This window comes from Leucoraja erinacea, chromosome 32 (assembly GCF_028641065.1).
Source record: "Leucoraja erinacea ecotype New England chromosome 32, Leri_hhj_1, whole genome shotgun sequence".
NCBI classification, from domain to species: domain Eukaryota; kingdom Metazoa; phylum Chordata; class Chondrichthyes; order Rajiformes; family Rajidae; genus Leucoraja; species Leucoraja erinaceus.
The window spans coordinates 11,155,052-11,172,800 of NC_073408.1; the positions used below are offsets into that span (position 1 = coordinate 11,155,052).

The window sequence follows — 17,749 nt, forward strand, 5'->3', positions numbered from 1 at the left end:
TAATAGGTGGTGGTTTTGGAGTGGAGGATGCTCCTCAAAGTGTGGAGCATCTGGGACAATATAGCTCACCCCCTCCATGACACACTGGTCAACCTGAGCAGTACCTTCAGCAACAGGCTGGTTCTACCAATATGCAGCACAGAACGCCACAGGAGATCCTTCTTCCCTGTGGTTATCAAACTGTACAACTCCTCCCCCTTCTGTCTTGGGGTAGACTGACTCCCCTTCCCCCCTCCCCAATCTTTGCACATCCCAAATCCTGGGCTTTTCACTCGGCACTTTAATTTCACGTTTCACGAATCCTGTTGTGTTTTAGGACTGTTGACAGGCCAATTTACTTCCTGGGTTAAATAAAGTTCTATTGCATCGTATCGTATCATGGCACGGGCTGTCTCTGCTTTCCCTGTTGCTTTCCCTGTCAGGGCCTGATGTTGGGAGGCGAGGAGGAGAATTTTCAAAGAGGTTTAGGGTCCAACAAGAAGATCGCCAGTGGGTTGATGGCTGGGGTCAATTATCATTGAGTTAGGGGTTAGACAATAGACAATAGACAATAGACAATAGGCAATAGACAATGGGTGCAGGAGTAGGCCATTCAGCCCTTTGAGCCAGCACCGCCATTCAATGTGATCATGGCTGATCATCTCCAATCAGTACCCCGTTCCAGCCTTCTCCCCATATCCCCTGACACCACTATTTTTAAGATCCCTATCTAGCTCTCTCTTGAAAGCATCCAGAGAACCTGCCTCCACCGCCCTCTGAGGCAGAGAATTCCACAAATGTTTGGGTGGTCATGGATGGTGGAGGGATGCCATGGCGTTTAAGACATTGAGAGTAGAGGGGTCAAGGATTGGAGAGGTGGACATGGGTGGTCCAGGTTGGGGTTTGAGGACCCGATGCTGGGGATTGTTGGAGCCATGTTTCCAGATGCCACGAAGGTCAAAGGTAGATAAATGGTTTACCTTCCAGGAGTTCCAGCCTACTTCTGTGTCTTTTAGTTTTAATTTAGTTTGGAGATAAAGAGCGGAAACAGGCCCTTCAGCCTACCCAGTCCGCGCTGACCAGTGACCCCCTTACATTAGCACTATCCAACGCACTAGAGACAATTTATAATTTTTACCAAAGCCAATTAACCTACGAACCTGTACGTCTTTGGAGTGTGGGGGGGAAACCGGCGTGCCAGGGCAAAATAAAGCACACAAGGGGAACGTACAAACTCCATACAGACAGCACCCGTGGTCAGGATCGAACTCGGTTCTCTGGCACTGTAAGGCAGCAGCTCTACCGCTGCGACACTGTGTCATCCCAAGTCAGACTAGTCCAACTCCCCCACCACCTCCAGGGTGAGTGTTCCACGGGAAATTATTTCATCTCCTGCCTGACAACACGTAACTTTGGGTCAAACATTCGAGAATAATGACTTCAGGAAGCACCTGTCTGGATTGCCAGGGTGACGTGTGGGAAGAACAGGAAGTGGCTATTGTTGTGTCACACTGGGTGAAGTAAATTCCAATTTCATAATGCTGAAGGCACCGATGCCAAGTGAAACTCCAGCCCACCAAGGTTACACTCTCTCTTGCCCCTGGTGTGCCGATGTGACTCCTTCCCTCACCAATCATTAGACACAATTCTGACTTCCATGCACCAAGATTTATTTCTAGAAATTTTCCTTTAAAGGGATTGTGGTGTCAGGCTCAGTCACAGGGCCACACACACACACTGGCCAACAAACCCTGGTTACTTCTGGCCTGCTCCTTGCTGTTTGAGTGGCCCCCAATGTAGAAGCTCTGCGTATGAAACAACAGCAAACACAGGACTGATCTATAATCAGGTCAACATTCCCAGCCCCAACAGGTCAAACATTCCTGGAACCAAGGCCAATAATTCACCTCTATCTCTGTAACTAATACAGTGTCCAAAGGGGCAAAAGCTTCCTGGATTGGCTGTACTGCCAAACGTGTAACTATTCTGGTTGCCCAGGCGACATGGGTTTCACATAGGATCGGAATGGTGGGGTTGGACTTCTGCTCCCATCCGCTTTTCCATGAAAACTCCAGGCGTTTCATAGCCCCGTCACTGCTCCTGCCCCTCCCCACCTGCCTTGAGGTGGGATATAATGGGGGTGGCAGTGAGGTGGAGTGCCTTGATCATGGCGGTAGGGATGTAGCAAGGTTTGGTGGGGTTGGCATTGGGAGCGGTAGTGAGGGAACTATGATAAGGAAGAGAAGAGGCAGGATAATGGAGGGGTGGTAGGAGATCAAACATGGGTGTGGGCTGGAGTGATAGGGAAGGATGGTGTTGGGAATATATGAGGGAGAGGTTAGAGACATTGCATGTGCTGGGATGGGTAAGAGAGTTGGGGCATGGGTGGTAAATGCTAAGAGGGATACCTCTGACCTAATAGTAGTGGACCTCCAATTATCCATGTTTTTAAGTTTATTTAGGTTGTCTGACTAAGGATTTGGGACTGTGTGATTGTTCTTACGGTCAGGTGGAATTCTGCTGCATTTAAGCTAAGAGGGATACATTTGGGTTATTTCATTCATCCATTTCAACAATTACCAGCGGGAGAGAGAAAGATGCAAATAAAAGGAAGTTCCTTGCCATCTATCTGCCCATAGCCTCACACTTCTGACCGACAGTGGGAACTGTGGTCTATAAAACAGTCTCATGAAAGATTTCAATGGTTAGTTGGACCACTGGATCCCTCTGGCTCTGATATACATACAAGAGAACTAGGGTATTTGCTGGGTGGGAGAAAGCTGGCAGAATCACTGCAAGTGTAAGGTAATGTCTCAAAGATACCACAAGCCTCCTCTGCTGTTTGTTTCTGAGTAGGTCTGGAGAAAGGAATATAGCCAAGACACCTCACATGGGACTCTAAAAGAGATACATTTTTAGCATGTCAATCTTTATAATTGACAGACAGAGTCACACGGAAACATAATGGGCGGGCAAGTTGGAAAATTCATCTCTAACTTCCTCTTTCAGATGAAACCAGAGCAGAGAAGGATCACATTACTGAGGATTGTGCATTAGGGTTTTCCAGAAGCATTAGCTCACAGGTAAATGACTCACTGATACATGGCCTTCAGCTCACTGACACAGGCCCTCCCAGCTCAGTCACATGGGACCTCCGAAAACACCAATATAGGTCTTCCCAACTCAGTAACAGAGGTCCTCCCAGCTCCCTGACACAGGTCCTCCCAGCTCCCTGACACAGGTCCTCCCAGCTCACTGACACAGGTCCTCCCAGCTCCCTGACACAGGTCCTCCCAGCCCATTGACACAGGTCCTCCCAGCCCCCTGACACAAGTCCTCCCAGCCCCCTGACACAAGTCCTCCCAGCCCACTGACACAGGTCCTCCCAGCCCACTGACACAGTCCTCCCAGCCCCCTGACACAGGTCCTCCCAGCCCCCTGACACAGGTCCTCCCAGCCCCCTGACACAAGTCCTCCCAGCCCACTGACACAGGTCCTCCCAGCCCACTGACACAGGTCCTCCCAGCCCATTGACACAGGTCCTCCCAGCCCACTGACACAGGTCCTCCCAGGTCCTCCCAGCCCCCTGACACAGGTCCTCCCAGCCCACTGACACAGGTCCTCCTAGCTCACTAACACACTAACACAGGTCCTCCCAGCTCACTGACACAGGCCCTCACCTCTCACAGGCAAGAGTCTAATAGTTCCTGCAGCAAACAGTGACTGTGAATTGCAACAAAACAGCACAAAGTGAAACCGCATCCGTCTGTCAGAGGGGAGTGATGTGACTGATAGCCTTATTGAGACAACTCGCAAAGCCCCAAGATCAGAAAGCAGCAGTTGTATCAAACCACAATGCATCTCAGGGCCGCTCTGAGCAAGAGTCAGCTCCACGCCCACCTCAGATCAGCAAAGCAGCTCGTCTTGGAAAATGATTTAACCCTTTGATAACTCAGCATTCTGTTTACAGAGGAACTAATTTGATAAACCGCTATAAAACCCATTGAAAAAGTGGCCTTTTACTGTGCATCTGATCTGTGCTAACTCTGGCTCAGTAGCCTTTGATGGGTCAGTAGGAAGGAGTTTGAGTTCAGACTAACCCTGATGTCCAGATGTGCCCTGAGATTATTTGGTATGTGACGTTTCGGGTCGGGACACTTCGTCAGACTGAAGAATGGTTCCGTCTAAATGTCACATATCCATGTTTTCCAGAGATTTTGCCTGACCCGCTGAGTTACTCCAGCACTTAGTGTCGTTTTTGTAAACCAACATCTGCAGTTCCTTGTTTTTATACCCTCCGATGATTTGATCAGATGAAGCATGGAATGTGTGTAAGCCAGTGTGTTGTGCTGTCTTCCATGTTATGTCATGCATGTGTTCATCAAACTAGGGAACAACCTGCTACCCAGGCCTGTAAGTTCAATTCAATTCAATTCAACTTTAATGTCATCGCACAAATACAAGTATCAGTACAACGAAATGCAGTTTTGCGTCAGTCCGTAGTAGTTGTACATAGAGAGGGAAAAAAAAAAAAAAAAGTGTATTTACACTGAGTGGAACTAGATTAAGCAAAACAACCATTCCCCTCCACCATTTCTATTTTGCAATCAGTCGAGGTTGCATTGGATGCAAACTCAGTAGGTGATCAACGTTGACCTTTCCCAGTTAGTTTAGCTTTGATCCAACTCCCAATCAAAGATTCAGCTCATCAATTGCTGAAGCCACTGTTTGGTCAATGTTCAGGAAGAATAAGGATCTGAGCCAATTGCTTAATGACAATCCTGGATGAGGTCAGGAGAAAGTTATTTGAAAACTGAGAAACATCAAGGAAGACAACAACTTTAAACCACGATTCGCAACTTTCAAGCTGTGTTGGGTTTCTACTGGAAATGGAAGCTGTTCACAAGCTTGTGGCTTTACAGGAAGCTGTTACATTTCGTAGAGATACACAGCATACATGCAGGAGGAAATAAGAGATGGTGTGACATGTACAGATGTCTAATTGTAGGAATAAGGGCGTATCAAAGGAAATTAGATCCACGTGCTTTACAGGCATTAGGGGGTATATAGAGGGACATGACAGGATAGATGTTGGGATGTTTCTACTACTTGGTGAATCTCATACAAGGGGACATAGTTACATAGTTACAAGAGTATCGCTGGAATTCTTCTCTATCCTGGAGGATTATGGATACAATTAATGTATTGAAAGAGGAGGCTGCTATGCTTTTGAGAGATTGAGAATTGGGGCCCTTTGGGGAACTGGATGAGGCTTGGGGCAGATCTGTATGACCATGTTGAATGGTAGGATCGACTTGAAGGGCCAAGTAGCCACTTCTGCACCTGTTACCTATGTTCTTATAGCTGACAAAATAAAATGAGTAAGCCAGGATAATTTTCCTTCTGTACGTACGAAGATCTAACAACTGAGCTTCACTTATTTTTCATGCGCTCAGTGGCAGCCGCTGCACGCTCAAATCCATAATTCTATGACAACGTGAGTTTGTTGTATCCACCAATTAGATATAACAATATGAATTGGGGAACATTGTTTGTAATACATGGGCCGAATTAGATATAAAGATTGGAGAACTACTTAAAAATTACTTTGGAAATTGAGAAGCAGAAAAAAGCTGTCTTGTCCAGGGACAAATAAAATTGTTTCTTTGTAACCGCCCCAGAGTAGCAAAACACAATTGTCTTTTCAGAACACATTCAATGAAATCTACAAGCAATTATGACCCGAAACGTCACCTATTTCTTCGCTCCATAGATGCTGCCTCACCCGCTGAGTTTCTCCAGCATTTTTGTCTACCTTCGATTTTTCCAGCATCTGTAGTTCTTTTTTAAGCAATTATTTCTAATCACACTTGCACAACCATACTATTTTAGATTTTGTCACATAGAGCCTTCAGTATTTTTAGCTTAGTGGCTAAAATAAATGTAAAGCTATTAAAAAGACCTTTATTTTTGATAATCTAACAGAAAAAAAACAGTTTTCCCTCTTTTCCCATAATGACAAGATAGATTTTCTAATACAATTTTCATGATGTTTCTTACGAATAATTTTTCACCATATAACATAATTACCCTAAAGAAGACATGGAAAGAGATTGGCAAATTGATCAAATTTATGTTTGTAAAATCTCCGGTGCTTTTTGGTTATTACCCGTTGCAGCAGAGCTCTAACTGCACGCTTCCCGATGTGTGCAGACATGCAGTGTCCCAATTGCTGGCAAGTGAAGCACTGCTTCAACGTCCCCTCTCCATGGCAGCCACATCCAGTATTATATGGCAGCCTCAGAGCTGAGGGACAACGTATGGAGATGGGGGGGGGGTGGGGGGGGGGGGGGGGGGGGGGTGTTGTGTATTTTTTTTTTTGTGTTCATGGCTACACTCTCTGCGATCGATCCCTGTGCCTTGGGATGTGGGAGGAAACCGGAGCACCAGGAGGAAACCAATGCAGCCACAGGGAGAACGTGCAAACTCTACATGGACAGCACCCAAGGCTAGGCTCTTACTCAGGTCTCTGGCACTGTGAGGCAGCAGCTCTACCAGCTTCGTGACTGTGTCCGGCAGGTGGTTGCAGGAGTCTGGGGTTGAGGGTGGGATGGGGCGACTCAGAAGGGTGAGGTGACTTACCCTTGGGGAAAACTGTCCCCACTTAAAAGGGGGGGGGTGTAGATGCAGCAAATGTTCCCAATGTTGGGGGGGGGGGCCACTGGGGAGGCCATTTAAAACTGATATGAGAAAAAACTTTTTCACCCCAGAGAGTTGGAATTTGTGGAATTCTCTGCCACAGAAGGCAGTGGAGGCCCAATTCACTGGTTGAATTTTTAAAATCAGGGGATATGAGGAGAAGGCAGGCACAGGTTACTTATTGCAGATGATCAGCCATGATCACAATGAATGTCGGTGCTGGCTCGAAGGGCCAAATGACCTCCTCCTGCACCTATTTTCCATGTTTCTATGTTTCAAAGCTGGATGTGGGAGGAATCCCCAGGGGAAGCACCATTTGGGGGAGGAAACCAATGCATTCACAGGGAGAACGTGCAGAACTCGATACATGGACAGCACCTCCCAAGGCTAGGCTCTTACTCAGGTCTCTGGCACTGTGAGGCAGCAGCTCTACCAGCTTCGTGACTGTGTCCGGCAGGTGAGCAGAGTCTTGGGTTGAGTGGATGATGGGGCGACTCTGAAGGGTCAGGTGCTACACTTACCCTTGTCCCAGGTCTATGCGAAAACTGTCCCACTTAAAAGGACTGGACAATGTAGATGCAGCAAAAATGTTCCCAATGTTGGGGGAGTCCAGAACTAGGGGCCACTGTCTAAGAATAAAGGGGAGGCCATTTAAAACTGATATGAGAAAAAACTTTTTCACCCAGAGAGTTGTGAATTTGTGGAATTCTCTGCCACAGAAGGCAGTGGAGGCCAATTCACTGGATGAATTTAAAATCAGGGGATATGAGGAGAAGGCAGGCACAGGTTACTTATTGCAGATGATCAGCCATGATCACAATGAATGTCGGTGCTGGCTCGAAGGGCCAAATGACCTCCTCCTGCACCTATTTTCCATGTTTCTATGTTTCAAAGCTGACCCCAAGATGTGAATAAATATGGTGTCCATGAATCCCCAGGGGAAGTGGCTGGTGTTCCTCTATTTGGGGACTAGCATTACCCAACACTCAAATAATCTAATTCACAAGGAGCTGCAGATGCTGGGGTAACTTACGGGTCAGGCAGAATCGCTGGAGAACATGGATAGGCGATTTGTTGGATCGGGACCCTTAACCTCGTTCAACAATAAACACAATTTTAGAGATTTGAACTTTACCTTTATTAAAACTATAAAACATGGAACAAAATGACCATTAGTGACTGATGCATAGCACAATCGTACTAGAATTGTGTAACCTGATTATGGATGAAACACATTTAAATAAGGGGACCTGGGGGTTACATTAAGCAGCTGGGTACAATATGCATTTAAGGACTAGTTTAAAAATGGCATAGATTCTAACTGGGCTGAAGCGTGAGCTAAGCCCATGGTGAAAGCAATGAGCTTGCAAGACCCAGCCAAGGCGAAACACCTCTGAGAAAGAAACTTCAATTATCCTCAAACGGATGCTCACGTTATTCTTTCTCCAGCAGAGGCCATTAACGAAACCGGCAATGGCATCCTTTGTTTATAAGCAGTGCCACAAAGCACAAAAGCAAGGTAATAAGACCACACCATTATAAAACATTAGTCAGGCCTTATCTGTGGTATTGTGTTCAGTTCTGGTCATCCCACTAAAAGATTCTGAATGCTAAAGGGCCTGTCGCACTTGGGCGCCATTTGTGGGTCATTTATGCGACATCCTAAAAATTGGTTGGTGCGCGCATGGCGTGCATGACACGTGCATGGCGCGTGGTTGGTGAGGCATGGTGGCGTGTGCAGTGACACGCGGCAGCGTGCGGCGCCCCAGGATTTTTGGATGCTTAAAATCCTAGTGTGCCACCTGCATGACGCGCAAACGATGCCCGTGGGACAAGAAGGGAATTTTTACAGGGATGAGGGATTTCAGGGAAGCCGGTGAAACTAAAAATCTCCCATAGAGCAGAGACAGTAACAGCAGATTTGTGGACCAGTTAAAAGTCGCCAGCATCATTTTGAATTGTTGAGAAGAAATCCAGCCATTAGTGATGTCCCCAATATTGACAGTCGTACGAACAGGCACTTGTGTACCAAAGGGCAGTGGGACAGCTGAAATGTAGCCCAGCTACTGAAGGGAGGAGAGTACAGGAATACTGGCAATACGGGGTAAAAAGATGTCAAACCCTAATATTGCTAATTTATTAAGCCTGACTAAATGCCATCCATTTCATATTAAGCAGTTTGAAAAATGTCAATTTTTGCAGAATCAACGTCTTTGCAACTTGTCATAGGGGGAACCTTCCTCCCTTCTGCATGTCCACTTCGCTATACAGAGGGATCTGGCTGAAAGACGTGCCCACAAGATCAGTTCATCACGACACGGTGGGCGAGTCACCTATGGATTTCCCTAGTGGACCATGGTTGCTGACTCAACCCAATATCAGGCACAAGCCACCCTTGCCAGGGGAACATCAAACTCCTGGGTGCAGGGTTTGAATAGACCTTACCAGGGACTGATTATCCAAAGGAACCATTACCAATGTCGGCATCCCTGGAACAGTCACTAAAAGCTAACATGGGGTAAAATACTGCCACGACGCAGGGACAACGAACTATTCAACCACGGACGTATTGGAGTTCCTGGAACATCTACACCATGACTAAAAGGTGAGTTACAGTGCCGAGATAAGCATGGAGCGCCTTATCTGCTTATCTAAAAACAGCAGGAGCATGAGCATGGGATCCCATCCACTGAAGGTATGAAGAGGCAGGAGATATAAGCCCAAAACCCAGTATATACCCATGATGGGACATTGGTGGACATTGAAATGTCTCAGAGATGGCACCAGCCAGATCCCTCAGCTTGCTTAATCTATGTTTTTAAAAAACGCTCGTGCTTATGGCTCTCGTACACGCTCACAGAGTCCAGTCACTCCATAAACCAGACTGGATAACATGGTGATTACCCCAGACGCATCACGTTCATATTTAGGTCTGGTAAAATCTAACTCGCAGGTATATGGGACTAGGCGAGATTATGAGTTCGGCACGAACTAGTAGGGGAGATCGCCTGTGTTTTCCGTGCTGTAGTCGTTATATGGCTATATGGACCAGGAACGCCCAATTCACTGGTGGGAAGAGGGGAGAGGAAAGCCTATGGTCAACCACAGTAACCCAAGACGGGGTACGAGCCAAACCACTCCAAGGTGGCTCAAAACAGGTACCGAAAGCTGCCGGAATAGATAATAAATACATTTAATCCCATTCCACTAGGGAGCGTTGGAGCGGGGAACGAATGGACATCCCGGTTGACCACATTTTCAATACAGCAGGATGGTCAAGGGAACGACGTTCTGAACATTTTTTATTATAAACCGTTGATAAATCTGATTTAATTGCAGGAGAATATTACAAACTGCAATATTAATTTAAGCTCAGAGGGCTTTTATGTTGTTATTGTTAACAAATACCTTTCTGTTTCAAGCAGATCAACTGGTTGATTACGATAACATTCCTCCCTCATAAACTTCGGCAGTGAGTGCCATTACACGGTTTGAAATCACAGACCTGTCGAGGTCACGGAATCACTCACGTGACTCCGAAGTAAAATAGTTAGATTAGTACTTACCAGTTTGAAGTTTGATCACGGTGAGGTATTACGTTCCCCCCCATTATATAGATCAGCTATAAACTGATGTCTCGTGATCTTTACTATCTTACTTCAAATATTGTGTCTATCCTGTGATTCCACACCGCTGCTTCGAAGTATGCCGCATGCGCAGTACCTGCTGGGTTCTTCACGTAATACCTCACCGTAACTCCTCATAAAATACAGATCAAACTTCATACTGGTAAGTACTCGTTTAATCTAACTATTAATTTCCATTTGAGGCCTTGTGCTGCAATGGTATCCACCCCATCAGGCAATCAGTGGAGTCAAGGTTGAGGTTGAATTTTGCAAAGCAAGATGCTAAAATATAGCAATGAGAAAATGAGCAGTTCATCTGTTTTAATCATTTTGCATGGAGGATAAATATCATCAAGGGCAGCAGGGACAGGCACTCAGCTCTCTCATAGATATTACCATGACAACCTCTACACCCATCTTGGAGGGCAGATGGGACCATGTCGAATATTCAGCATTTTTTAGGAAGTATTGTTGCTTCAAAATCTTATTGCTCCCTTAGATCAGCCACCTGAGGGTGCATCGGTCCCTCAGTGATGGCCTTCTTAGTGTGCAGAGCCCATCAGTACTACCCACTACTACCCCCTCCACCCCCGTCTCCTGAGTGCAGTGCTCCCTCTGGACTGTTCCCTGAGCATATAATGCCACCTTGGTGGTGACCTACAGCCGGCACAGACTTCATTAGCACTTGACATTCTAGTATTAGGCCAGTACCTGTCCCAGGGAGAGTGCACAGTTCCCTTGGGACTGCACAGTTGCATCGACCAGGTCTTAAGAGTGGAGATGTGAACCCAAAGCCTTCTGATACAGAAGGAAGAATGCTACTCGTTGAGCCAAGGATACTGAGTTCAACAGACTAAAACCATAGCATGGAATGGGTTTGACCAGGGGAGATAGGAGGAGTCTTGGTGAGTATTCATCGTATAAGATATGGTGTGGAGTTCCACCAGATACGTTTTAAAGCCCATGCCCTCAAATGGAGTTGATAAATAACCAGGTACATCATTGACCTTCACCATGAAGGGAGGATAGGTTCATTTGTGAGACTTTACCGCGTATTCACTCTGATGTGCCGCAGCCGTGGGTGGTGGGCGACTCGGTGGATAGGCAGGTTCAAGTGGACGGAAATCTGGACGGGAAAACAGAAGAATAGTAAATATAGGCAGGCGATGCCTGTACTGGCAAGAAAAACATAGACAACTAGCATCGACAGTGTTCCATCAAGATCCTCCTAGAACAGCTGCTACATAGATAGGATACAGGTTAAAGTTCCCTCCTCAGTGTCCCTGTCAGGCATTCCCAGTTCGGGAATATTGCAGGGTAGTCACAGATTAAATTTCCATCTGCACTCCATAGACAAACACACCTTCAGCTTTCATGGACAGTTTCCTCCCAGCTATTATCAGGCAACTGAACCACCCGATCACCAACTCGAGAGCGGTCCTGACCTAGCAGCTAGCTCATTGGAAACCCTCAGATGATCCTTAATCAGACTTTACTGGGCTTTATCTTGTGCTAAATGTTATTCCCTTTATCCTGTGTCTGTACACTGTGGACGGCTTGATTGTATTATGTATTTAAGAGGGAACTGCAGATGCTGGAAAATCAAAGGTAGACAAAAGTGCTGGAGAAACTCTGCAGATGCGGCAGCATCTATGGAGCGAAGGAAATAGGCAACGTTGCCTATTTCCTTCGCTCCATAGATGCTGCCGCACCCACTGAGTTTCTCCAGCACTTTTGTCTACCTTGTATTATGTCTAGTCTTTCCGCTGACTGGATAGCACACAACAAAAATGTTTTTCACTGTACCTCAGTACACGTGACAATAAACTAAACCAAACTACTCATAGGTTAGATGTAGGTACTAAAGCTTCCTCCACACCGATGCATCAAACTCTTCCATGGCTCTTCTGCACTGGTCAAACTACAACAGTAAAGCTCTCTTTACTCAATCCCATTAAACAGTCCCAGATAGGTGTATAGGAAGGAACTGCAGATGCTGGTTTACACTGAAGATGGACAAAATGCAAGAGTAATACAGCGGGACAGGCAGCATCTCTGGAGAAAAGGAATAGGTGACGTTTCAGGTTGAGACCCATCGTCAGATTTAAACCAGCATCTATCTGCAATTCCTTCATACACATCTTTATTATTTGAGTGCACAGTGAAGGCAAATCCAACCTTTGGCAGCTGCTCCTCTTTGCTTGGCAAACCAGTAGACAAGCCCAGCCACCAGGAGAGTGAAGAACAGATCGCCGCAGATGATACCGATGACCAACCCTGTGTTGAGTTCAATGCAGCTTTCACAAACTGTGGGGGAAGGAGAAGCAATCCAGCATTCAGAACATGCAAAGTACAAATACAAATGGTGCCTCATGTTAGCAGATTTCAACAACACCTCAGATATGTAGAATCTCACGACACTGACACCGCAGAAAAATAGCACCTGGCATCTGGTCTCTGGAGTTGATGTCCAATTCCACACATCCACATGTCATCGAGCTTACCTTCACGTTATGGTTCCCACGTGCATCAACACCATCACTCGGCTGAGTACAGAGCGAGGGAAACAAGATGTCATAGGCAGAGTGGGGAATTGGTCAACGGAGATGAGTGAGGTAAATTAATAGAGGCTGGTTGTGACTGAGGATTAAATTGTGAATTTGTTCCTTTTATCAAGTCCCTTAAACTGAACTAACACCAGGAGACACTGGAAATAGACAGAAAGCACTGGAGTAGCTCAACTGGTCCGGTTTCTGGAGAACATAGATAAGTGATGTTTCAGGTTGGGACACTTCTTCAGACCCTTCTTCAGAAGAGTCTCAACCTGAAAAGTCACCTGTCCGTGTTGCCTGGCCTGCTGTGTTACTCCAGCACTATCTTTGTAAACCACTATCCGCAGTTCCTTGTTTCTACAGACACTGGAAATAGTCTGTGAGTATTGCAGTTCTTTCTATTTTTATTTCAGATTTCCAAATTCTTTATTTATTTATGTATTTATTTATTTTTATTGGAGGGGGGTAAAAATTACAGTACATCTGATGTATGGCATTACATTTCCCCCCATTTTGTTTTTTATAAATAATAATAATAATAATAACAAAATAACCCGAACCCACCCTCCCTAAACACCCCTTGGCAGCTAATATTTTCACAATACAAATATATCACAAAATCAAATGCACATTTTAACAATAATAAAGTCACAAAACAGAATAAAGGTGGCTCCCCACTTACTATCAAGTGCCCTCAGTCAATAGATAGTTGCTTTAACTACTATAAATTCAAATTCACACATGCACTGACTACACCGCCCAACACGGACTTCCATCTGTATATATGTTTGCTATGTATGTAGCGCCGCAGAAATTGTGCACCTATTCCAACCCCCATCTCCCTTCTGTTTCTTGTTTTTTCTGTTTCTTGTTTTTTGTGCTAAATTGTATGTACGCACTGAGTACGAGCAGCTTTCAGTTTCACTGTACATGTATAGTGACAATAAATGGCATATCTATATCTAGACCCTCAAAGTATGATTTAAAAAAAGGATCCCATTTCAAATAAAACTTTTTCCCAGACAATGTGAATTTAATCTTTTCTAGCCTTTAAAAAAATCACGTCCTCCAGCTAAGCAGCAGCAGATGGAGGAATGGTAGATTTCCAGACCAGCAAGATCCTCCTATGGGCCAAAAGTAATGTAAATGTAATGATATCAGATTGGGTTGTGTTTAAACCCAAGGTTTTATCTGCTACACCAAATACAGCTACAAGCGGGCAAGGTCTCACTGTCATCTCAAGGACAAGTTACCATGTTTGGGGCAAGACCAGAATGCATGAGTTAGATTGGCTGGAGAGAAGGAGCACTTGTCACAGCTTTCCAAATCCTGCCTGTTTTTGCTGGAAAGACCTTTAAACCAACAGCACTAACAGTTGTGTAACGTTAGTACCTCCACCAGTGTAAAGCACTTTGGTCAATGAGAGTTGTTTTTTAAATGTGCTATAGAAATAAAAGTGACTTGACTTGACTTGAGAGTTACTTTAATTCTCTTGTTTATTTCATTCCACTGATCATCATTTACCTTTGGCTCGGATGTAGAAGCTGTAGGTGGAAGTACCATCCTTACAATAATACTCGCCGTTATTGGAATCGGTGAAATCGCTTATATCATATTTTGTCTCCACGCTTTGAAGATCTGTATCTGTGCCTGATTTCGCCTTCTTAAACCATTCAAGTTTATTTGGTTCAACCAAGGGACAAGTTAAAGTGACAGTAGTCCCTGCAACTGTCACAGAAGCTGCTAAAGAAAACCAAAATTATGAATGAGCACAGTAATATTTTCCAAAGTGTCTTCTCATAAATCAACAATTGATGGTGTTTAACTTCAAAAATCTATTTTAAAGTAGATTTTACTCACGATCTGTTTGTGCTGCGACTCCTGTGGAAAGAGAAAATAACAATGACCAGAACACAAGATTTATAGTCCTTGATCTCCCAATAAAATTAACATTTCATTTTTTTCAGCTACATTAATTTCTATTTCTACTGTGCCACCTGTAGAGGTTTAAGGATGGGGTACAGCGTGGGTTCGGATTCTGTCAGCTTGGGTGCATATTGGATGGGGTGCTGTCAAGGTGAGCCTGCTTTTGGGACTGAGCTGCTGCGTTGGGTGGCGTGTTTTTGGTGGCGTGTGTTGGGTGGCGTGCGTTGGTTGGCATGTATTGGTTGGGGGCGTGTGTTGGTTGGTGTGTTTCAGGACTGGGTCGACCTCGATACGTATTGAGCTCGGGAGAGGGAATAAGCCTGAGGGGCTTAGCTACAACCACTATAACCCTCCAGGGATTGACTTGAAGAAACACAACACATTATCTAAATCTTTGACACCTTTGGGAGAGGAAATGTAAAATATACAAAATACGTTAACAAAATGTTGCCGCTCAGTAAACTGCCATGAAGTTTCTTGTTCAAATTGTCAAAAGATAAAGTCATAGTCAAACATCACTGTAACAGGCCCTTTGGCCCAACTCATCCAACCAGACCATGATGCCCCATCCCATTTGCTCACATTTGGCTCAACTCCTTCTAAATCGTTCCTGTCCATCCAAAAGATATTTGTATTTCGAATATTTTCAGAAAAGAAATGCTAATACCTAAACATCCTTCAGAGTTCAAAATCAAAAGTGCTTGAATGTTATGGAAGCCAATAAGAATTCTCGTGGATTCATGAGCACAGGAAGAGGTACCTCTGGAGTATGGCCACCTATAGTTATTGGTGGACAAATGATCTGCTGTTTTATTATCTTTGCAATAACAGAAAAATAAGTTCTCAATTATATTTTCAATTAAATATTTTTGAATAAATGGATATCAATTTTGGAATATACAAACCAAAATGATTAGATCCATAAATTCTGCCTATTAATAAAAGCTTCAGGGACAAGTGAAACAGATTCAATGACTTCGGCAAAGAATCAGGGGGTTATGAGGAAAAACATCTGTACACGGAGAGTAGTTTGATCAAGAGCATTCTGCCTGTGGGCACAGTGAAAACAGAATCAAATAGCCAAATGGTCATTTGTCCAAAGAGCAAGAAGTCATTCTTGTCAGCAGCCAATTGCCATTACGTTGGGATTAAAGGGTCGGCAGCTTAGAAGGCAACTGCTTTCCCCGCTAATCTTTTTAATGTCTTCTCAACTCTGGTCTACTCGCCTTCTACCACAGCTCTGTAAAACCCATGCTTATTTTTTTTATCTAATGTCCTCCAAGATTTGTTGTTGCTAAATATGGACAGTGGGGCAACTCTCAGCTCCCCCATATGCTGGAGGAGGCAATTTTAACCCAAGTCTTTACAGGTTGGCGGAGAAAGCCCATTTCTCACCAACTTTCCACGGTAATCTACTTCCCTATATGCCCATTAACTGCCTCCAGATTCTAGCACTCCGCTACACACTACGGACAATCTAATGCAAACATTTAATCCACTAACCTGCATGTCTTTGGGATGTGGGAGGAAACCACAGCACTGTACGGTCCCATGGAGAACGTGCAGACCAGGATCGTAATGGAATGGAAATTTTAGCAGGGGTTGGCCATTCGGCCATTCAAGATGATCTTGCTTTCTCTGACCCCAGCCTCATCTTCTCTTCTGTGCCACTTTCCCAGATCCCTTAATACCTCTCAAAGGGAAGAATGGAGCTATGAGCTAGCAACATTACCACCTGCGCCACTTTGACATGGTGATGAGAGGGGAGCAGAAGCCTTGGCTTTGTGAAACAAAAGGATACAAAGTGTTGGAGTAACTCGGCAGGTCAGGCAGCATCTCTAGAGGACATGGATAGGTGACATTTCTGGATGGGACCCTTCTTATTTCAGGTCCCTAAGAAGCAGGGTCCCAACCAAAAACGTCACCTATTCATAATCTACAGTGATGCTACCCGGCCCACTCAATTACTCCAGCATTTTCTGTCCTTTTGTGTAAACCAGCATCTGCAGTATCAACGCCTTGGTTTTGTATTTCGCTGGAAAGATGGTCTGACTGTTGGTGGAACACTCCCTCGAGGCAGATACCTCCAGTATTTGTCCGCCATGTGGCTTCACCCCACAACCCCTCTCTCGAAGCTTAAATATCACTTAACAAAGTACATCGGTAACCCTGCACAGACTTTGCCTACACCTCGTGTGCAATGAAAGTTGAACTCACCCAGCCACTGCAAGGTTGCAGCAATGACAATTCCAGAGAGCGCCCACAACATCTTTGCTCCCATATCCACGGGGATCACCGTGTCCTGATGCTGTTTTACTTTTTCTATGGAAGGCAATCAGAAGACTGTGGCCTGGCCCAAACTGTGTGACTGACTCTCACGCAGCTGAATGCTGCTGGAGTGCTCAACATCGAACAGGAAACGGAGAGAAACAACTGCCTTCACCCACTGCGGCCTTGTGTGCAGCTTCTCAGCAACACGCACAAAGCCACAAGTCGACATCCCCCGCGGTGTGCAGTTTCCATCCCGACTTCCGAATCAAGCATTGCCTTCTAACTCTTTAAACTTATATCGACAAATCTCAAGTAATGGAGCCTGCAGTGAGCTATAGATTTAGATCTAACTGAAGGATAGTGTTGGTTTAACGGAACCCGTTTTAGATGGAGAGGGCATGAAAGCAAGTCTGAAGAGAGGAATTAGAAGGGATGGAGATGGTACGAGAGGTGCCAGAGGAAGGGAGAGGGGTGTGAGGGAGGAGAGGGGTAGAGGGCAGAGGGAAATCATCAAGTAGCGAGCTCGGTTTGGAGTGACGATTATTAGAACAGGAATGCTTTGAGATCTGTGGCAAACAGGCTCTGAGACCTTGAAGTACCCTCCAACCTAAGGAGACATCTCCAGGCTCCTTCCAGACCAATGCCATATCTTGTGCCCCACAAAAGCATTGCAAACATAATACTGGAAGGATTATG

General features: G+C 45.2%; 1 protein-coding gene across 2 annotated transcripts; it reads right to left on the reverse strand.

Moving 5' to 3' along the window:
• Positions 1-10,496: 10,496 nt before the first annotated feature.
• LOC129712375 (T-cell surface glycoprotein CD3 epsilon chain-like) lies at positions 10,497-17,467 on the reverse strand. Of its 2 annotated transcripts, none has more exons than XM_055660745.1 (5): positions 17,000-17,467; positions 14,717-14,737; positions 14,381-14,596; positions 12,483-12,611; positions 10,497-11,430 (listed from the first exon to the last, which is right to left on the reverse strand). In XM_055660745.1, the coding sequence occupies exons 1-5, from the start codon at positions 17,061-17,063 to the stop codon at positions 11,336-11,338; spliced, it is 525 nt and encodes a 174-aa protein (XP_055516720.1). In that variant the 5' UTR covers positions 17,064-17,467; the 3' UTR covers positions 10,497-11,335. The 2 variants fall into 2 exon arrangements, with proteins under 2 accessions (XP_055516720.1, XP_055516719.1); XM_055660744.1 differs by having other exon boundaries at positions 14,381-14,599; positions 17,000-17,460.
• Positions 17,468-17,749: the final 282 nt, after the last annotated feature.

Bases quoted from the DNA above. Each gene is read 5' to 3' on its own strand.
- LOC129712375 (XM_055660744.1), bottom strand. From the start codon at position 17,063: ATGGGAGCAAAGATGTTGTGGGCGCTCTCTGGAATTGTCATTGCTGCA. The intron at 14,600-14,716 runs GTGAGTAAAATC...GGTTTTCTTTAG, and splicing joins AGTCGCAGCACAAACAGATC to CAGCTTCTGTGACAGTTGCA. The intron at 11,431-12,482 runs GTTGGATTTGCC...TTTCCCGTCCAG, and splicing joins AAGAGGAGCAGCTGCCAAAG to ATTTCCGTCCACTTGAACCT.